The 23,357-nt window shown below is 41.0% G+C and overlaps 1 protein-coding gene across 1 annotated transcript; it reads right to left on the bottom strand.

The window, feature by feature from the left end:
• Positions 1-1,219: 1,219 nt before the first annotated feature.
• Positions 1,220-3,030, bottom strand: LOC139071434 (SCAN domain-containing protein 3-like). Its single transcript, XM_070553898.1, has 2 exons — positions 2,651-3,030; positions 1,220-2,584 (listed from the first exon to the last, which is right to left on the bottom strand). The coding sequence occupies exons 1-2, from the start codon at positions 2,827-2,829 to the stop codon at positions 1,396-1,398; spliced, it is 1,368 nt and encodes a 455-aa protein (XP_070409999.1). The 5' UTR covers positions 2,830-3,030; the 3' UTR covers positions 1,220-1,395.
• Between the last annotated feature and the right edge of the window lie 20,327 nt (positions 3,031-23,357).

Raw genomic sequence — 23,357 nt, 5'->3', positions numbered from 1 at the left:
GGTGCCATTTAAAAACCATAAGTGCTAATGACTCCATTCCTTTTTGGGGTTGTAGGAGCTGTTAATTGAAGTACTCTAAAATAAACCTGACCTGTCTAGGACATTCAGAAGAAAAGTTATAAGCCCACAAAGGTGTAACTGGACTACTTCTTTAAATTGACACCAGGCCTGGTGACCTTTGGGACATGGTTTGACCACCTATTGCAGGGGTATACAAATACTATTTAAAAAGGTCCAGTCAGAAATAATTTTTTTAGCCCAAGGTCCGAAAGATCATTATGTCCGACCTACAATAGTGTGACATGTATTTAAGTATCCTAGCAGTTTTATCAACATCTGCATTATTAATTTGCATATCAAATCAGAAATACTTCAGTGTAATTCAAATACTTATGACATTTATTGTCACTTAAAGTGTTGAACATGTAAATGATTTATTTGGAATGTTCTCTCATTTACTAAATAAAAGTAGAAAAAAGTGTCAACAAGAAAATAACACATGGCAACTGAATCTTCACAAACTACTAACTTCAGAATAAATGTAGAAAAAGCTTAATTTTTTACATTTTTCCTCTTCACGTGCGAACTAAAAAGTCTTAAAATGATTTTAAAAAATGTGACTCTGCACACATGTAATAACTGAACATATATTTAGGTTAATGTTTTCCACATTTTTACTTAGTGAGAGAAGTGAGCTCTTGCTTGTCCTGCCAACATTTTGAACCTGGGCTTGAATGGAGACAGAGCCATCCTCATGCATGTGTGGAGATGCTCATTGGTGAGCCTGGAACGATATTTGTTTTTTATAATGTTCATTGTGGAGAACGCTGCCTCACAGTTGTGGGTGGAACCAAACATGGTCAGGATGTACAAGGCTACTTTCTTTAGATGTGAGAAAGCTGTCTCAGGAACCATTTGGAGCCAGAATGAGGAAGGGTCAGTCCTGGCAGACAGTTCATTCATGGCCAAGTTTGCTTGGAGGTCAACTAACTCCATCTGAAGATCCCTGGCATTGACCCATTTAAAATGCTGTGTGGCTTCCTTTGAGAAGCTCCTGACATCTGTGATGAGGAATGGATTCTGAATGAACATGGTGAGCTGCTGGCCAATGCTGAAGCTATCAAAATGATTGCTGAAGTTAGCAATAAGTTTATCAATGAAGACAACAAACGACGAGACATCTCGCTGTCCCTGAACCTGTTCCTGCACTGCTGGGAAGTGGACACAGTCTTCCTGCAAGTCCTCCTTGAACATTTCAAGTTTTCTCTGAAAGGCACGGACAGCTGTCATTAGTTCACAAATGGAATTGTCCTTGCCCTGTAGCCTCAAGTTCAGTTCGTTTAGATGTGAAGTTATATCAACCAAAAAGGCAACATTGTCCATCTGCTTCTCATTTTATAGAAATGTAGAAAACTGTGTTGCCTTATGATGTTTTAGCTCTGCCAAAAAAGATGCTACTTCCCTCCTAATGGCCCAAAAGCGTGCTAAAACTCTGCCTTTGCTGAGCCATCTCACATTGTTGTGCAGCAGAAGATCATCAGCATTGGCATCAACTTCTTTGAGGAATTCTCTAAGCATGCGATGCTGGTAGGAAGAGGACGCTCTAAGAAAGTTGATCATTTTCATCACTGAAGTCATCTCCTCAGCATGCTCATCTGACAGGGAGGCACAGAGGACAGATTGATGAATAATGCAATGGTAGGTTAAGAGGTCAGGGTTGTCTTTCTTCATTCTTGTTACAGCTCCCTTTTCTCTCCCTATCATAGCAGGGGCTCCATCTGTAGTTATCGAAATCACTTTTGAAGGCTCAATTCCTCTCTTTGCCAACATCTCCATAATGGCCAGGTAGATGTCCTCTCCTGTTGTGCTGGTCTGAAGAGGAGTAATACCCAGCAGGTCTTCATAGAATGCTTTCTGCTCTGCGTAATAAAACCTCACATAAACCAACAGCTGAGCATTATCACACACGTCAGTGGACTCATCCACAGCCAAACCTACACATGGTGCCTTCTGTATGGCTTCATCTAGCTGGGCTACAACATCCTGAGTCAGTATTTCACTTTTCTTTGTAGCAGATGATGCTGATATGGGGATTTGCTTTATTTTTTCACAAACTTCTTGTTTTTCTTTTGCTTCAAACAGTGTTTCAGCAACTGCTGTCATACACTCTTTGACAACCTCTCCATCAGTAAATGGTTTTTTGTGCTGACCCAAAATCCAAGAAACTCTGAGGGAACTCTCATGGGCTCGTTGCTGAGCAGTGAACGTGTGGCTCAGGATCCTGGTGGACTGTTCATATTGGGCTTTGAGACTACGTATTTTCTCTGATCTTACTTCTGATCTGAGGGGATATGTTTCTTCAAAACATTTGTGTTTTGTCTCATAATGGCGTTTCACATTGCCACTTTTAATAAGTGCCACTGTTTCTGAACATATGAGACAAACAGGTTTTGTGCCACCAGTGGGAAGAACAAAGAGAAATGACTCTGTCCATTCTGGATTAAATGCTCTATTTTCGCTGTCCACTTTCCGTTTTTTAGAGGCTGCCATTTCTGCTTTCTCTACTTCTCTCCGTCTCACCCGCCTGAATCTCTCCTTGTCGCCTGTCGCCGCTTTCCTTTTCTCTAACTGAATTCCTCGTCCTTTACACCTGAATCTCTCCTTGTCGCTGCTCTTAGCCTGAATGTCTCCTTCTTTCCACCGCTCTCCGCCTGAATCTCTCGTTTTCTCTGTTCGAATTTCTGCTCTTCGCTGCTCTCCTTCTCTCCGGCGTCTGAACCGTTTATTTTCGCTACGTATCGCCTGTATTTTCTGGCAGGAATAAAACATGTTATTGGCTTGTTGGTGTCACGTGGTCTGACTAAACTCGCGCACAATTGGCCTGTGGGTGTTCGTGGATGCTAGAATACTACCGTAAAGAATGCAATAGCTGCACCGGCCAGAAGCGGTTATAAAATTAGGCGAACTTTATTTTGGCATTAGGCTCGGGTCCACACCAGACAGCATTTCGGTCCGGATCCGGACCCAGGTCCGCCTATTAGTGATCTCTGACCTATTGGAATGTGCGATCATCATGAAACGTTCAGATCACTTACAACTCAATAGATTCTACCTTCCTGTAACGTTTCAGGCTGAATGGGCCTTGTTTTTACACAAATGGACCCAGAATGATGTGAAATTGTGCTTCGTGCAACATAATTCTGGGTGCCATTTAAAACACATAAGTGCTAATGACTCCATTCCTTTTTGGGGTAATAGGGGCTGTGGAATGGAGTACACTAAGACAAACCTGACCTCTCTGAGACATTCAGAAGCCAAGTTATAAGCCCCCAAAGGTGTGTTTGGAATCCCGCCTTTAAGGAAAAAGTGATCCGGTGACCTTTATGACCTGATTTGACGCCTTTAGGAATGTGCTATCATCATGAAACACAGGAATCATTTACAACTCAATAGATTCTACTTTTCTGTGATGTTTCAGCCTGATTGAAGCTTTTTTCTGAGAAATGGACCCGGAATGATGTGAAATTGTGCTTTGTGAGACATAATTCTGGGTGCCATTTAAAAACCATAAGTGCTAATGACTCCATTCCTTTTTGGGGTTGTGTGAGCTGTGAATTGAAGTACTCTAAAACAAAACTGACCTCTCTAGGACATTCAGAAGAAAAGTTATAAGCCCAAAAAGGTGTAACTGGACTACATATTTAAATTGACACCAGGCCCGGTGACCTTTGGGACATGGTTTGACCCCCTATTGGAATGTGCGATCATCATGAAACGTTCAGATCACTTACAACTCAATAGATTCTACCTTCCTGTGACGTTTCAGCCTGATTGGACCTTGTTTTCACACAAATGGACCCGGAATGATGTGAAATTGTGCTTCGTGCAACATAATTCTGGGTGCCATTTAAAAACCATAAGTGCTAATGACTCCATTCCTTTTTGGGGTAATAGGGGCTGTTGAATGGAGTACTCTAAAACAAACATGACCTCTCTAGGACATTCAGAAGAAAAGTTATAAGCCCACAAAGGTGTAACTGGACTACTTCGTTAAAGTGACACCAGATCCGGTGAGCTTTGGGACATGGTTTGACCCCCTTAGGAAATTGCTATCATCATGAAACGTTCAGATCACTTACAACTCAATAGATTTTACCTTCCTGTAACGTTTCAGCCTGATTGGACCTTGTTTTCACACAAATGGACCCAGAATGATGTGAAATTGTGCTTCGTGCAACATAAGTCTGGGTGCCATTTAAAAACCACAAGTGCTAATGACTCCATTCCTTTTTGGGGTAATAGGGGCTGTTGAATGGAGTACATTAAGACAAACCTGACCTCTCTGAGACATTCAGAAGCTAAGTTATAAGCCCCCAAAGGTGTTTGGAACATCGCCTTTAAGGAACAAGTGATCCGGTGACATTTATGACCTGATTTGACACCCTTAGGAATGTGCTATCATCATGAAACACAGGAATCATTTACAACTCAATAGATTCTACTTTTCTGTGACGTTTCAGCCTGATTGAAGCTTTTTTCTGAGAAATTGACCCAGAATGATGTGAAATTGTGCTTTGTGCAACATAATTATGGGTGCCATTTAAAAACCATAAGTGCTAATGACTCCATTCCTTTTTGGGGTAATAGGGGCTGTTAATTGGAGTACTCTAAAACAAACCTGACCTCTCTAGGACATTCAGAATCCAAGTTATAAGCCCACAAAGGTCTAACTGGACTACTTCTTTAAAGTCACACCAGGCCCGGTGACCTTTGGGACATGGTTTGACCCCCTATAGGAATGTGCGATCATCATGAAACGTTCAGATCACTTACAACTCAATAGATTCTACCTTCCTGTAACGTTTCAGCCGGATTGGACCTTGTTTTCACACAAATGGACCCAGAATGATGTGAAATTGTGCTTCGTGCAACATAGTTCTGGGTGCCATTTAAAAACCATAAGTGCTAATTACTCCATTCCTTTTTGAGGTTGTAGGGGCTGTTGGTTGGAGTACATTAAAACAAACCTGATCTCTCTAGGACATTCAGAAGCCAAGTTATAAGCCCACAAATGTGTAACTGGACTACTTCTTTAAATTGACACCAGATCCGGTGACCTTTGGGACATGGTTTGACCCCCTTAGGAAAGTGCTATCATCATGAAATGTTTAGATCACTTACAACTCAATAGATTCTACCTTCCTGTAACGTTTCAGCCTGATTGGACCTTGTTTTCACACAAATGAACCCAGAATGATGTGAAATTGTGCTTCGTGCAACATAATTCTGGGTGCCATTTAAAAACCATAAGTGCTAATGACTCCATTCCTTTTTGAGGTTGTAGGGGCTGTTGATTGGAGTATACTAAAAACAAACCTGATCTCTCTAGGACTTTCAGAAGCCAAGTTATAAGCCCTCAAAGGTGTAATTGGACTACTTCTTTAAAGTGACACCAGGCCCGGTGACCTTTGGGACATGGTTTGACCCCCTATAGGAATGTGCAATCATCATAAACGTTCAGATCACTTACAACTCAATAGATTCTACCTTCCTGTAACGTTTCAGCCTGATTGGACCTTGTTTTCACACAAATGAACCCAGAATGATGTGAAATTGTGCTTCGTGCAACATAATTCTGGGTGCCATTTAAAAACCATAAGTGCTAATGACTCCATTCCTTTTTGTGGTTGTAGGGGCTGTTGATTGGAGTATACTAAAACAAACCTGATCTCTCTAGGACATTCAGAAGCCAAGTTATAAGCCCACAAATGTGTAACTGGACTACTTCTTTAAATTGACACCAGATCCGGTGACCTTTGGGACATGGTTTGACCCCCTTAGGAATGTGCGATCATCATGAAACGTTCAGATCACTTACAACTCAATATATTCCACCTTCCTGTAACGTTTCAGCCTGATTGGACCTTGTTTTCACACAAATGTACCCAGAATGATGTGAAATTGTACTTCGTGCAACATAATTCTGGGTGCCATTTAAAAAACATAAGTGCTAATGACTCCATTCCTTTTAGTGGTAATGGGGGCTGTTAATTGGAGTACTCTAAAACAAACCTGACCTCTCTAGGATATTCAGAAGCCAAGTTAAAAGCCCAAAAAGGTGTAACTGGACTACTTTTTTAAAGTGACACCAGGCCCGGTGACCTTTGGGACATGGTTTGACCCCCCCCTCTAGGAATGTGCGATCATCATGAAATGTTCAGATCACTTACAACTCAATAGATTCTACCTTCTTGTAACGTTTCAGCCTGATTGGACCTTGTTTTCACACAAATGGACCCAGAATGATGTGAAATTGTGCTTCGTGCAACATAAATCCGGGTGCCATTTAAAAACCATAGGTGCTAATGACTCCATTCCTTTTTGAGGTTGTAGGGGCTGTTGATTTGAGTACACTAAAACAAACCTGATCTCTCTAGGACATTCTGAAGCCAAGTTATAAGCCCTCAAAGGTGTAATTGGACTACTTCTTTAAAGTGACACCAGGCCCGGTGACCTTTGGGACATGGTTTGACCCCCTATAGGAATGTGCGATCATAATGAAACGTTCAGATCACTTACAACTCAATAGATTTTACCTTCTTGTAACATTTCAGCCTGATTGGACCTTGTTTTCACACAAATGGACCCAGAATGATGTGAAATTGTGCTTCGTGCAACATAATTCTGGGTGCCATTTACAAACCATAAGTGCTAATGACTCCATTCCTTTTTGTGGTTGTAGGGGCTGTTGGTTGGAGTACACTAAAACAAACCTGATCTCTCTAGGACATTCAGAAGCCAAGTTATAAGCTCACAAATGTGTAACTGGACTACTTCTTTAAATTGACACCAGATCCGGTGACCTTTGGGACATTGTTTGACCCCCTTAGGAAAGTGCTATCATCATGAAACGTTCAGATCACTTACAACTCAATAGATTCTACCTTCCTGTAACGTTTCAGCCTGATTGGACCTTGTTTTCACACAAATGAACCCAGAATGATGTGAAATTGTGCTTTGTGCAACAAAATTCTGGGTGCCATTTACAAACTATAAGTGCTAATGACTCCATTCCTTTTAGTGTAATGGGGGCTGTTAATTGGAGTACTCTAAAACAAACCTGACCTCTCTAGGATATTCAGAAGCCAAGTTATAAGCCCACAAAGGTGTAACTGGACTACTTCTTTAAAGTGACACCAGGCCCGGTGACCTTTGGGACATGGTTTTACCCCCTATAGGAATGTGCGATCATCTTGAAACGTTCAGATCACTTACAACTCAATAGATTCTACCTTCTTGTAACGTTTCAGCCTGATTGGACCTTGTTTTCACACAAATGGACCCAGAATGATGTGAAATTGTGCTTCGTACAACATAATTCTGGGTGCCATTTAAAAACCATAAGTGCTAATGACTCCATTCCTTTTTGAGGTTGTAGGGGCTGTTTATTGGAGTACACTAAAACAAACCTGATCTCTCTAGGACATTCAGAAGCCAAGTTATAAGCCCACAAATGTGTAACTGGACTACTTCTTTAAATTGACACCAGATCCGGTGACCTTTGGGACATGGTTTGACCCCCTTAGGAAAGTGCTATCATCATGAAACGTTCAGATCACTTACAACTCAATAGATTCTACCTTCCTGTAACGTTTCAGCCTGATTGGACCTTGTTTTCACACAAATGAACCCAGAATGATGTGAAATTGTGCTTTGTGCAACATAATTCTGGGTGCCATTTACAAACCATAAGTGCTAATGACTCCATTCCTTTTAGTGGTAATGGGGGCTGTTAATTGGAGTACTCTAAAACAAACCTGACCTCACTAGGATATTCAGAAGCCAAGTTATAAGCCCACAAAGGTGTAACTGGACTACTTCTTTAAAGTGACACCAGGCCCGGTGACCTTTGGGACATGGTTTGACCCCCAATAGGAATGTGCGATCATTATGAAACGTTCAGATCACTTACAACTCAATAGATTCTACCTTCTTGTAACGTTTCAGCCTGATTGGACCTTGTTTTCACACAAATGGACCCAGAATGATGTGAAATTGTGCTTCGTGCAACATAATTCTGGGTTCCATTTAAAAACCATAAGTGCTAATGACTCCATTCCTTTTTGAGGTTGTAGGGGCTGTTGGTTGGAGTGCATTAAAACAAACCTGATCTCTCTAGGACATTCAGAAACCAAGTTATAAGCCCACAAATGTGTAACTGGACTACTTCTTTAAATTGACACCAGATCCGGTGACATTTGGGACATGGTTTGACCCCCTTAGGAAAGTGCTATCATCATGAAACGTTCAGATCACTTACAACTCAATAGATTCTACCTTCCTGTAACGTTTCAGCCTGATTGGACCTTGTTTTCACACAAATGAACCCAGAATGATGTGAAATTGTGCTTCGTGCAACATAATTCTGGGTGCCATTTAAAAACCATAAGTGCTAATGACTCCATTCCTTTTTGTGGTTGTAGGGGCTGTTGATTGGAGTATACTAAAACAAACCTGATCTCTCTAGGACATTCAGAAGCCAAGTTATAAGCCCACAAATGTGTAACTGGACTACTTCTTTAAATTGACACCAGATCCGGTTACCTTTGGGACATGGTTTAACCCCCTTAGGAAAGTGCTATCATCATGAAAACTTCTCATCACTTACAACTCAATAGATTCTACCTTTCTGTAACGTTTCAGCCTGATTGGACCTTGTTTTCACACAAATGAACCCAGAATGATGTGAAATTGTGCTTTGTGCAACATAATTCTGGGTGCCATTTAAAAACCATAAGTGCTTATGACTCCATTCCTTTTTGAGGTTGTAGGGGCTGTTGATTGGAGTACACTAAAACAAACCTGATCCCTCTAGGACATTCAGAAGCCAAGTTATAAGCCATCAAATGTGTAATTGGACTACTTCTTTAAAGTGACACCAGGCCCGTTGACCTTTGGGACATGGTTTGACCCCCTTAGGAAAGTGCTATCATCATGAAACGTTCAGATCACTTACAACTCAATAGATTCTACCTTCCTGTAACGTTTCAGCCTGATTGGACCTTCTTTTCACACAAATGGACCCAGAATGATGTGAAATATTGCTTCGTGCAACATAATTCTGGGTGCCATTTAAAAACCATAGGTGCTAATGACTCCATTCCTTTTTGTGGATGTAGGGGCTGTTGATTGGAGTATACTAAAACAAACCTGATCTCTCTAAGACATTCAGAAGCCAAGTTATAAGCCCACAAATGTGTAACTGGACTACTTCTTTAAAGTGACACCAGGCCCGGTGACCTTTGGGACATGGTTTGACCCCCAGTAGGAATGTGCGATCATCATGAAACGTTCAGATCACTTACAACTCAATAGATTCTACCTTCTTGTAACGTTTCAGCCTGATTGGACCTTGTTTTCACACAAATGGACCCAGAATGATGTGAAATTGTGCTTCGTGCAACATAATTCTGGGTGCCATTTAAAAACCATAAGTGCTAATGACTCCATTCCTTTTTGAGGTTGTAGGGGCTGTTGATTGGAGTACACTAAAACAAACCTGATCTCTCTAGGACATTCAGAAGCCAAGTTATAAGCCCACAAATGTGTAACTGGACTACTTCTTTAAATTGACACCAGATCCGGTTACCTTTGGGACATGTTTTAACCCCCTTAGGAAAGTGCTATCATCATGAAACCTTCTCATCACTTACAACTCAATAGATTCTACCTTCCTGTAACGTTTCAGCCTGATTGGACCTTGTTTTCACACAAATGAACCCAGAATGATGTGAAATTGTGCTTTGTGCAACATAATTCTGGGTGCCATTTAAAAACCATAAGTGCTAATGACTCCATTCCTTTTTGAGGTTGTAGGGTCTGTTGATACGAGTACACTAAAACAAACCTGATCCCTCTAGGACATTCAGAAGCCAAGTTATAAACCATCAAAGGTGTAATTGGACTACTTCTTTAAAGTGACACCAGGCCCGGTGACCTTTGGGACATGGTTTGACCCCCTATAGGAATGTGCGATCATCATGAAACGTTCAGATCACTTACAACTCAATAGATTCTACCTTCTTGTAACGTTTCAGCCTGATTGGACCTTGTTTTCACACAAATGGACCCAGAATGATGTGAAATTGTGCTTCGTGCAACATAATTCTGGGTGCCATTTACAAACCATAAGTGCTAATGACTCCATTCCTTTTTGTGGTTGTAGGGGCTGTTGATTGGAGTATACTAAAACAAACCTGATCTCTCTAGGACATTCAGAAGCCAAGTTATAAGCCCACAAAGGTGTAACTGGACTACATCTATAAATTGACACCAGATCCGGTGACCTTTGGGACATGGTTTGACCCCCTTAGGAAAGTGCTATCATCATGAAACGTTCAGATCACTTACAACTCAATAGATTCTACCTTCCTGTAACGTTTCAGCCTGATTGGACCTTGTTTTCACACAAATGGACCTAGAATGATGTGAAATTGTGCTTCGTGCAACATAATTCTGGGTGCCATTTAAAAACCATAGGTGCTAATGACTCCATTCCTTTTTGTGGTTGTAGGGGCTGTTGATTGGAGTATACTAAAACAAACCTGATCTCTCTAAGACATTCAGACGCCAAGTTATAAGCCCACAAATGTGTAACTGGACTACCTCTTTAAATTGACACCAGATCCGGTGACCTTTGGGACATGGTTTGACCCCCTTAGGAAAGTGCTATCATCATGAAACGTTCAGACCACTTACAACTCAATAGATTCTATCTTCCTGTAACGTTTCAGCCTGATTGGACCTTGTTTTCACACAAATGAACCCAGAATGATGTGAAATTGTGCTTTGTGCAACATAATTCTGGGTGCCATTTAAAAACCATAAGTGCTAATGACTCCATTCCTTTTTGAGGTTGTAGGGTCTGTTGATACGAGTACACTAAAACAAACCTGATCCCTCTAGGACATTCAGAAGCCAAGTTATAAACCATCAAAGGTGTAATTGGACTACTTCTTTAAAGTGACACCAGGCCCGGTGACCTTTGGGACATGGTTTGACCCCCTATAGGAATGTGCGATCATCATGAAACGTTCAGATCACTTACAACTCAATAGATTCTACCTTCTTGTAACGTTTCAGCCTGATTGGACCTTGTTTTCACACAAATGGACCCAGAATGATGTGAAATTGTGCTTCGTGCAACATAATTCTGGGTGCCATTTACAAACCATAAGTGCTAATGACTCCATTCCTTTTTGTGGTTGTAGGGGCTGTTGATTGGAGTATACTAAAACAAACCTGATCTCTCTAGGACATTCAGAAGCCAAGTTATAAGCCCACAAAGGTGTAACTGGACTACATCTATAAATTGACACCAGATCCGGTGACCTTTGGGACATGGTTTGACCCCCTTAGGAAAGTGCTATCATCATGAAACGTTCAGATCACTTACAACTCAATAGATTCTACCTTCCTGTAACGTTTCAGCCTGATTGGACCTTGTTTTCACACAAATGGACCTAGAATGATGTGAAATTGTGCTTCGTGCAACATAATTCTGGGTGCCATTTAAAAACCATAGGTGCTAATGACTCCATTCCTTTTTGTGGTTGTAGGGGCTGTTGATTGGAGTATACTAAAACAAACCTGATCTCTCTAAGACATTCAGACGCCAAGTTATAAGCCCACAAATGTGTAACTGGACTACCTCTTTAAATTGACACCAGATCCGGTGACCTTTGGGACATGGTTTGACCCCCTTAGGAAAGTGCTATCATCATGAAACGTTCAGATCACTTACAACTCAATAGATTCTACCATCCTGTAACGTTTCAGCCTGATTGGACCTTGTTTTCACACAAATGAACCCAGAATGATGTGAAATTGTGCTTTGTGCAACATAATTCTGGGTGCCATTTAAAAACCATAAGTGCTAATGACTCCATTCCTTTTAGTGGTAATGGGGGCTGTTAAATGGAGTACTCTAAAACAAACCTGACCTCTCTAGGATATTCAGAAGCCAAGTTATAAGCCCTCAAAGGTGTAACTGGACTACTTCTTTAAAGTGACACCAGGCCCGGTGACCTTTGGGACATGGTCTGACCCCCAGTAGGAATGTGCGATCATCATGAAACATTCAGATCACTTACAACTCAATAGATTCTATCTTCTTGTAACGTTTCAGCCTGATTGGACCTTGTTTTCACACAAATGGACCCAGAATGATGTGAAATTGTGCTTCGTGCAACATAATTCTGGGTGCCATTTACAAACCATAAGTGCTAATGACTCCATTCCTTTTTGTGGTTGTAGGGGCTGTTGATTGGAGTATACTAAAACAAACCTGATCTCTCTAGGACATTCAGAAGCCAAGTTATAAGCCCACAAAGGTGTAACTGGACTACATCTATAAATTGACACCAGATCCGGTGACCTTTGGGACATGGTTTGACCCCCTTAGGAAAGTGCTATCATCATGAAACGTTCAGATCACTTACAACTCAATACATTCTACCTTCCTGTAACGTTTCAGCCTGATTGGACCTTGTTTTCACACAAATGGACCTAGAATGATGTGAAATTGTGCTTCGTGCAACATAATTCTGGGTGCCATTTAAAAACCATAGGTGCTAATGACTCCATTCCTTTTTGTGGTTGTAGGGGCTGTTGATTGGAGTATACTAAAACAAACCTGATCTCTCTAAGACATTCAGAAGCCAAGTTATAACCCCACAAATGTGTAACTGGACTACTTCTTTAAATTGACACCAGATCCGGTGACATTTGGGACATGGTTTGACCCCCTTAGGAAAGTGCTATCATCATGAAACGTTCAGATCACTTACAACTCAATAGATTCTACCTTCCTGTAACGTTTCAGCCTGATTGGACCTTGTTTTCACACAAATGAACCCAGAATGATGTGAAATTGTGCTTCGTGCAACATAATTCTGGGTGCCATTTAAAAACCATAAGTGCTAATGACTCCATTCCTTTTTGTGGTTGTAGGGGCTGTTGATTGGAGTATACTAAAACAAACCTGATCTCTCTAGGACATTCAGAAGCCAAGTTATAAGCCCACAAATGTGTAACTGGACTACTTCTTTAAATTGACACCAGATCCGGTTACCTTTGGGACATGGTTTAACCCCCTTAGGAAAGTGCTATCATCATGAAAACTTCTCATCACTTACAACTCAATAGATTCTACCTTTCTGTAACGTTTCAGCCTGATTGGACCTTGTTTTCACACAAATGAACCCAGAATGATGTGAAATTGTGCTTTGTGCAACATAATTCTGGGTGCCATTTAAAAACCATAAGTGCTTATGACTCCATTCCTTTTTGAGGTTGTAGGGGCTGTTGATTGGAGTACACTAAAACAAACCTGATCCCTCTAGGACATTCAGAAGCCAAGTTATAAGCCATCAAATGTGTAATTGGACTACTTCTTTAAAGTGACACCAGGCCCGTTGACCTTTGGGACATGGTTTGACCCCCTTAGGAAAGTGCTATCATCATGAAACGTTCAGATCACTTACAACTCAATAGATTCTACCTTCCTGTAACGTTTCAGCCTGATTGGACCTTCTTTTCACACAAATGGACCCAGAATGATGTGAAATATTGCTTCGTGCAACATAATTCTGGGTGCCATTTAAAAACCATAGGTGCTAATGACTCCATTCCTTTTTGTGGATGTAGGGGCTGTTGATTGGAGTATACTAAAACAAACCTGATCTCTCTAAGACATTCAGAAGCCAAGTTATAAGCCCACAAATGTGTAACTGGACTACTTCTTTAAAGTGACACCAGGCCCGGTGACCTTTGGGACATGGTTTGACCCCCAGTAGGAATGTGCGATCATCATGAAACGTTCAGATCACTTACAACTCAATAGATTCTACCTTCTTGTAACGTTTCAGCCTGATTGGACCTTGTTTTCACACAAATGGACCCAGAATGATGTGAAATTGTGCTTCGTGCAACATAATTCTGGGTGCCATTTAAAAACCATAAGTGCTAATGACTCCATTCCTTTTTGAGGTTGTAGGGGCTGTTGATTGGAGTACACTAAAACAAACCTGATCTCTCTAGGACATTCAGAAGCCAAGTTATAAGCCCACAAATGTGTAACTGGACTACTTCTTTAAATTGACACCAGATCCGGTTACCTTTGGGACATGTTTTAACCCCCTTAGGAAAGTGCTATCATCATGAAACCTTCTCATCACTTACAACTCAATAGATTCTACCTTCCTGTAACGTTTCAGCCTGATTGGACCTTGTTTTCACACAAATGAACCCAGAATGATGTGAAATTGTGCTTTGTGCAACATAATTCTGGGTGCCATTTAAAAACCATAAGTGCTAATGACTCCATTCCTTTTTGAGGTTGTAGGGTCTGTTGATACGAGTACACTAAAACAAACCTGATCCCTCTAGGACATTCAGAAGCCAAGTTATAAACCATCAAAGGTGTAATTGGACTACTTCTTTAAAGTGACACCAGGCCCGGTGACCTTTGGGACATGGTTTGACCCCCTATAGGAATGTGCGATCATCATGAAACGTTCAGATCACTTACAACTCAATAGATTCTACCTTCTTGTAACGTTTCAGCCTGATTGGACCTTGTTTTCACACAAATGGACCCAGAATGATGTGAAATTGTGCTTCGTGCAACATAATTCTGGGTGCCATTTACAAACCATAAGTGCTAATGACTCCATTCCTTTTTGTGGTTGTAGGGGCTGTTGATTGGAGTATACTAAAACAAACCTGATCTCTCTAGGACATTCAGAAGCCAAGTTATAAGCCCACAAAGGTGTAACTGGACTACATCTATAAATTGACACCAGATCCGGTGACCTTTGGGACATGGTTTGACCCCCTTAGGAAAGTGCTATCATCATGAAACGTTCAGATCACTTACAACTCAATAGATTCTACCTTCCTGTAACGTTTCAGCCTGATTGGACCTTGTTTTCACACAAATGGACCTAGAATGATGTGAAATTGTGCTTCGTGCAACATAATTCTGGGTGCCATTTAAAAACCATAGGTGCTAATGACTCCATTCCTTTTTGTGGTTGTAGGGGCTGTTGATTGGAGTATACTAAAACAAACCTGATCTCTCTAAGACATTCAGACGCCAAGTTATAAGCCCACAAATGTGTAACTGGACTACCTCTTTAAATTGACACCAGATCCGGTGACCTTTGGGACATGGTTTGACCCCCTTAGGAAAGTGCTATCATCATGAAACGTTCAGATCACTTACAACTCAATAGATTCTACCATCCTGTAACGTTTCAGCCTGATTGGACCTTGTTTTCACACAAATGAACCCAGAATGATGTGAAATTGTGCTTTGTGCAACATAATTCTGGGTGCCATTTAAAAACCATAAGTGCTAATGACTCCATTCCTTTTAGTGGTAATAGGGGCTGTTAAATGGAGTACTCTAAAACAAACCTGACCTCTCTAGGATATTCAGAAGCCAAGTTATAAGCCCTCAAAGGTGTAACTGGACTACTTCTTTAAAGTGACACCAGGCCCGGTGACCTTTGGGACATGGTCTGACCCCCAGTAGGAATGTGCGATCATCATGAAACATTCAGATCACTTACAACTCAATAGATTCTATCTTCTTGTAACGTTTCAGCCTGATTGGACCTTGTTTTCACACAAATGGACCCAGAATGATGTGAAATTGTGCTTCGTGCAACATAATTCTGGGTGCCATTTACAAACCATAAGTGCTAATGACTCCATTCCTTTTTGTGGTTGTAGGGGCTGTTGATTGGAGTATACTAAAACAAACCTGATCTCTCTAGGACATTCAGAAGCCAAGTTATAAGCCCACAAAGGTGTAACTGGACTACATCTATAAATTGACACCAGATCCGGTGACCTTTGGGACATGGTTTGACCCCCTTAGGAAAGTGCTATCATCATGAAACGTTCAGATCACTTACAACTCAATACATTCTACCTTCCTGTAACGTTTCAGCCTGATTGGACCTTGTTTTCACACAAATGGACCTAGAATGATGTGAAATTGTGCTTCGTGCAACATAATTCTGGGTGCCATTTAAAAACCATAGGTGCTAATGACTCCATTCCTTTTTGTGGTTGTAGGGGCTGTTGATTGGAGTATACTAAAACAAACCTGATCTCTCTAAGACATTCAGAAGCCAAGTTATAACCCCACAAATGTGTAACTGGACTACTTCTTTAAATTGACACCAGATCCGGTGACCTTTTGGACATGGTTTGACCCCCTTAGGAAAGTGCTATCATCATGAAACGTTCAGATCAAGTACAACTCAATAGATTCTACCATCCTGTAACGTTTCAGCCTGATTGGACCTTGTTTTCACACAAATGAACCCAGAATGATGTGAAATTGTGCTTTGTGCAACATAATTCTGGGTGCCATTTAAAAACCATAAGTGCTAATGACTCCATTCCTTTTAGTGGTAATGGGGGCTGTTAAATGGAGTACTCTAAAACAAACCTGACCTCTCTAGGATATTCAGAAGCCAAGTTATAAGCCCTCAAAGGTGTAACTGGACTACTTCTTTAAAGTGACACCAGGCCCGGTGACCTTTGGGACATGGTCTGACCCCCAGTAGGAATGTGCGATCATCATGAAACATTCAGATCACTTACAACTCAATAGATTCTACCTTCTTGTAACGTTTCAGCCTGATTGGACCTTGTTTTCACACAAATGGACCCAGAATGATGTGAAATTGTGCTTCGTGCAACATAATTCTGGGTGCCATTTAAAAACCATAAGTGCTAATGACTCCATTCCTTTTTGAGGTTGTAGGGGCTGTTGATTGGAGTACACTAAAACAAACCTGATCTTTCTAGGACATTCAGAAGCCAAGTTATAAGCCCACAAATGTGTAACTGGACTACTTTAAATTGACACCAGATCCGGTGACCTTTGGGACATGGTTTGACCCCCTTAGGAAAGTGCTATCATCATGAAAAGTTCAGATCACTTACAAGTCAATAGATTCTACCTTCCTGTAACGTTTCAGCCTGATTGGACCTTGTTTTCACACAAATGAACCCAGAATGATGTGAAATTGTGCTTTGTGCAACATAATTCTGGGTGCCATTTAAAAACCATAAGTGCTAATGACTCCATTCCTTTTAGTGGTAATGGGGGCTGTTAATTGTAGTACTCTAAAACAAACCTGACCTCTCTAGGATATTCAGAAGCCAAGTTATAAGCCCACAAAGGTGTAACTGGACTACTTCTTTAAAGTCACACCAGGCCCGGTGACCTTTGGGACATGGTTTGACCCCCAATAGGAATGTGCGATCATCATGAAACGTTCAGATCACTTACAACTCAATAGATTCTACCTTCTTGTAACGTTTCAGCCTGATTGGACCTTGTTTTCACACATATGGACCCAGAATGATGTGAAATTGTACTTCGTGCAACATAATTCTGGGTGCCATTTAAAAACCATAAGTGCTAATGACTCCATTCCTTTTTGAGGTTGTAGGGTCTGTTGATTGGAGTACACTAAAACAAACCTGATCCCTCTAGGACATTCAGAAGCCAAGTTATAAGCCATCAAAGATGGAATTGGACTACTTCTTTAAAGTGACACCAGGCCCGGTGACCTTTGGGACATGGTTTGACCCCTATAGGAATGTGCGATCATCATGAAACGTTCAGATCACTTACAACTCAATAGATTCTACCTTCTTGTAACGTTTCAGCCTGATTGGACCTTGTTTTCACACAAATGGACCCAGAATGATGTGAAATTGTGCTTCGTGCAACATAATTCTGGGTGCCATTTACAAACCATAAGTGCTAATGACTCCATTCCTTTTTGTGGTTGTAGGGGCTGTTGATTGGAGTATACTAAAACAAACCTGATCTCTCTAGGACATTCAGAAGCCAAGTTATAAGCCCACAAAGGTGTAACTGGACTACATCTATAAATTGACACCAGATCCGGTGACCTTTGGGACATGGTTTGACCCCCTTAGGAAAGTGCTATCATCATGAAACGTTCAGATCACTTACAACTCAATAGATTCTACCTTCCTGTAACGTTTCAGCCTGATTGGACCTTGTTTTCACACAAATGGACCTAGAATGATGTGAAATTGTGCTTCGTGCAACATAATTCTGGGTGCCATTTAAAAACCATAGGTGCTAATGACTCCATTCCTTTTTGTGGTTGTAGGGGCTGTTGATTGGAGTATACTAAAACAAACCTGATCTCTCTAAGACATTCAGACGCCAAGTTATAAGCCCACAAATGTGTAACTGGACTACCTCTTTAAATTGACACCAGATCCGGTGACCTTTGGGACATGGTTTGACCCCCTTAGGAAAGTGCTATCATCATGAAACGTTCAGATCACTTACAACTCAATAGATTCTACCATCCTGTAACGTTTCAGCCTGATTGGACCTTGTTTTCACACAAATGAACCCAGAATGATGTGAAATTGTGCTTTGTGCAACATAATTCTGGGTGCCATTTAAAAACCATAAGTGCTAATGACTCCATTCCTTTTAGTGGTAATGGGGGCTGTTAAATGGAGTACTCTAAAACAAACCTGACCTCTCTAGGATATTCAGAAGCCAAGTTATAAGCCCTCAAAGGTGTAACTGGACTACTTCTTTAAAGTGACACCAGATCCGGTGACCTTTGGGACATGGTCTGACCCCCAGTAGGAATGTGCGAACATCATGAAACATTCAGATCACTTACAACTCAATAGATTCTACCTTCTTGTAACGTTTCAGCCTGATTGGACCTTGTTTTCACACAAATGGACCCAGAATGATGTGAAATTGTGCTTCGTGCAACATAATTCTGGGTGCCATTTAAAAACCATAAGTGCTAATGACTCCATTCCTTTTTGAGGTTGTAGGGGCTGTTGATTGGAGTACATTAAAACAAACCTGATCTTTCTAGGACATTCAGAAGCCAAGTTATAAGCCCACAAATGTGTAACTGGACTACTTCTTTAAATTGACACCAGATCCGGTGACCTTTGGGACATGGTTTGACCCCCTTAGGAAAGCGCTATCATCATGAAAAGTTCAGATCACTTACAAGTCAATAGATTCTACCTTCCTGTAACGTTTCAGCCTGATTGGACCTTGTTTTCACACAAATGAACCCAGAATGATGTGAAATTGTGCTTTGTGCAACATAATTCTGGGTGCCATTTAAAAACCATAAGTGCTAATGACTCCATTCCTTTTAGTGGTAATGGGGGCTGTTAATTGTAGTACTCTAAAACAAATCTGACCTCTCTAGGATATTCAGAAGCCAAGTTATAAGCCCACAAAGGTGTAACTGGACTACTTCTTTAAAGTGACACCAGGCCCGGTGACCTTTGGGACATGGTTTGACCCCCAATAGGAATGTGCGATCATCATGAAACGTTCAGATCACTTACAACTCAATAGATTCTACCTTCTTGTAACGTTTCAGCCTGATTGGACCTTGTTTTCACACAAATGGACCCAGAATGATGTGAAATTTTACTTCGTGCAACATAATTCTGGGTGCCATTTAAAAACCATAAGTGCTAATGACTCCATTCCTTTTTGAGGTTGTAGGGGCTGTTGATTGGAGTACACTAAAACAAACCTGATCTCTCTAGGACATTCAGAAGCCAAGTTATAAGCCCACAAATGTGTAACTGGACTACTTCTTTAAATTGACACCAGATCCGGTGACCTTTGGGACATGGTTTGACCCCCTTAGGAAAGTGCTATCATCATGAAATGTTCAGATCACTTACAACTCAATAGATTCTACCTTCCTGTAACGTTTCAGCCTGATTGGTCCTTGTTTTCACACAAATGAACCCAGAATGATGTGAAATTGTGCTTCGTGCAACATAATTCTGGGTGCCATTTAAAAACCATAAGTGCTAATGACTCCATTCCATTTTGTGGTTGCAGGGGCCGTTGATTGGAGTATACTAAAACAAACCTGATCTCTCTAGGACATTCAGAAGCCAAGTTATAAGCCCACAAATGTGTAACTGGACTACTTTTTTAAATTGACACCAGATCCGGTGACCTTTGGGACATGGTTTGACCCCCTTAGGAAAGTGCTATCATCATGAAACGTTCAGATCACTTACAACTCAATAGATTCTACCTTCCTGTAACGTTTCAGCCTGATTGGACCTTGTTTTCACACAAATGAACCCAGAATGATGTGAAATTGTGCTTCGTGCAACATAATTCTGGGTGCCATTTAAAAACCATAAGTGCTAATGACTCCATTCCTTTTAGTGGTAATGGGGGCTGTTAATTGGAGTACTCTAAAACAAACCTGACCTCTCTAGGATATTCAGAAGCCAAGTTATAAGCCCACAAGGGTGTAACTGGACTACTTCTTTAAATTGAAACCAGATCCGGTGACCTTTGGGACATGGTTTTACCCCCTATAGGAATGTGCGATCATCATGAATCGTTCAGATCACTTACAACTCAATAGATTCTACCTTCTTGTAACGTTTCAGCCTGATTGGACCTTGTTTTCACACAAATGGACCCAGAATGATGTGAAATTGTGCTTCGTGCAACATAATTCTGGGTGCCATTTACAAACCATAAGTGCTAATGACTCCATTCCTTTTTGTGGTTGTAGGGGCTGTTGATTGGAGTATACTAAAACAAACCTGATCTCTCTAGGATATTCAGAAGCCAAGTTATAAGCCCATAAAGGTGTAACTGGACTACTTCTTTAAATTGACACCAGATCCGGTGACCTTTGGGACATGGTTTGACCCCCTTAGGAAAGTGCTATCATCATGAAACGTTCAGATCACTTACAACTCAATAGATTCTACCCTCCTGTAACGTTTCAGCCTGATAGGACCTTGTTTTCACACAAATGGACCCAGAATGATGTGAAATTGTGCTTCGTGCAACATAATTCTGGGTGCCATTTAAAAACCATAGGTGCTAATGACTCCATTCCTTTTTGTGGTTGTAGGGGCTGTTGATTGGAGTATACTAAAAAAAACCTGATCTCTCTAAGACATTCAGAAGCCAAGTTATAAGCCCACAAATGTGTAACTGGACTACTTCTTTAAATTGACACCAGATCCGATGACCTTTGGGACATGGTTTGACCCCCTTAGGAAAGTGCTATCATCATGAAACATTCAGATCACTTACAACTCAATAGATTCTACCATCCTGTAACGTTTCAGCCTGATTGGACCTTGTTTTCACACAAATGAACCCAGAATGATGTGAAATTGTGCTTTGTGCAACATAATTCTAGGTGCCATTTAAAAACCATAAGTGCTAATGACTCCATTCCTTTTCGTGGTAATGGGGGCTGTTAAATGGAGTACTCTAAAACAAACCTGACCTCTCTAGGATATTCAGAAGCCAAGTTATAAGCCCTCAAAGGTGTAACTGGACTACTTCTTTAAAGTGACACCAGGCCCGGTGACCTTTGGGACATGGTTTGACCCCCAATAGGAATGTGCGATCATCATGAAACGTTCAGATCACTTACAACTCAATAGATTCTACCTTCTTGTAACGTTTCAGCCTGATTGGACCTTGTTTTCACACAAATGAACCCAGAATGATGTGAAATTGTGCTTCGTGCAACATAATTCTAGGTGCCATTTAAAAACCATAAGTGCTAATGACTCCATTCCTTTTTGAGGTTGTAGGGGCTGTTGGTTGGAGTACATTAAAACAAACCTGATCTCTCTAGGACATTCAGAAGCCAAGTTATAAGCCCACAAATGTGTAACTGGACTACTTCTTTAAATTGACACCAGATCCGGTGACCTTTGGCACATGGTTTGACCCCCTTAGGAAAGTGCTATCATCATGAAACGTTCAGATCACTTACAACTCAATAGACTCTACCTTCCTGTAACGTTTCAGCCTGATTGGACCTTGTTTTCACACAAATGAACCCAGAATGATGTGAAATTGTGCTTCGTGCAACATAATTCTGGATGCCATTTAAAAACCATAAGTGCTAATGACTCCATTCCTTTTGTGGTTGTAGGGGCTGTTGATTGGAGTATACTAAAACAAACCTGATCTCTCTAGGACATTCAGAAGCCAAGTTATAAGCCCACAAATGTGTAATTGGACTACGTCTTTAAATTGACACCAGATCCGGTGACCTTTGGGACATGGTTTGACCCCCTTAGGAAAGTGCTATCATCATGAAACCTTCTCATCACTTACAACTAAATAGATTCTACCTTCCTGTAACGTTTCAGCCTGATTGGACCTTGTTTTCACACAAATGAACCCAGAATGATGTGAAATTGTGCTTCGTGCAACATAATTCTTGGTGCCATTTAAAAACTATAAGTGCTAATGACTCCATTCCTTTTTGAGGTTGTAGGGGCTGTTGATTGGAGTACACTAAAACAAACCTGATCTCTCTAGGACATTCAGAAGCCAAGTTATAAGCCCACAAATGTGTAACTGGACTACTTCTTTAAATTGACACCAGATCCGGTGACCTTTGGGACATGGTTTGACCCCCTTAGGAAAGTGCTATCATCATGAAAAGTTCAGATCACTTACAAGTCAATAGATTCTACCTTCCTGTAACGTTTCAGCCTGATTGGACCTTGTTTTCACACAAATGAACCCAGAATGATGTGAAATTGTGCTTTGTGCAACATAATTCTGGGTGCCATTTAAAAACCATAAGTGCTAATGACTCCATTACTTTTAGTGGTAATGGGGGCTGTTAATTGTAGTACTCTAAAACAAACCTGACCTCTCTAGGATATTCAGAAGCCAAGTTATAAGCCCACAAAGGTGTAACTGGACTACTTCTTTAAAGTGACACCAGGCCCGGTGACCTTGGGGACATGGTTTGACCCCCAATAGGAATGTGCGATCATCATGAAACGTTCAGATCACTTACACTTCAATAGATTCTACCTTCTTGTAACGTTTCAGCCTGATTGGACCTTGTTTTCACACAAATGAACCCAGAATGATGTGAAATTGTGCTTCGTGCAACATAATTCTTGGTGCCATTTAAAAACCATAAGTGCTAATGACTCCATTCCTTTTAGTGGTAATGGGGGCTGTTGGTTGGAGTACACTAAAACAAACCTGATCTCTCTAGGACATTCAGAAGCCAAGTTATAAGCCCACAAATGTGTAACTGGACTACTTCTTTAAATTGACACCAGATCCGGTGACCTTTGGGACATGGTTTGACCCCCTTAGGAAAGTGCTATCATCATGAAACGTTCAGATCACTTACAACTCAATAGATTCTACCTTCCTGTAACGTTTCAGCCTGATTGGACCTTGTTTTCACACAAAT

The sequence above is a fragment of the Nothobranchius furzeri genome, chromosome 8 (assembly GCF_043380555.1).
Source record: "Nothobranchius furzeri strain GRZ-AD chromosome 8, NfurGRZ-RIMD1, whole genome shotgun sequence".
Taxonomy (NCBI): Eukaryota; Metazoa; Chordata; class Actinopteri; order Cyprinodontiformes; family Nothobranchiidae; genus Nothobranchius; species Nothobranchius furzeri.
This window is presented reverse-complemented; position numbering and strand designations above follow the sequence as displayed.

What these genes read in the sequence shown, in the direction of transcription:
- LOC139071434 (XM_070553898.1), bottom strand. Translation starts at nt 2,829, where the DNA reads ATGTTTTATTCCTGCCAGAAAATACAGGCGATACGTAGCGAAAATAAA. An exon ending in AGCGACAAGGAGAGATTCAG is followed by an intron (nt 2,585 to 2,650) that starts GTGTAAAGGACG and finishes GGAGAGATTCAG; the next exon opens with GCGGGTGAGACGGAGAGAAG.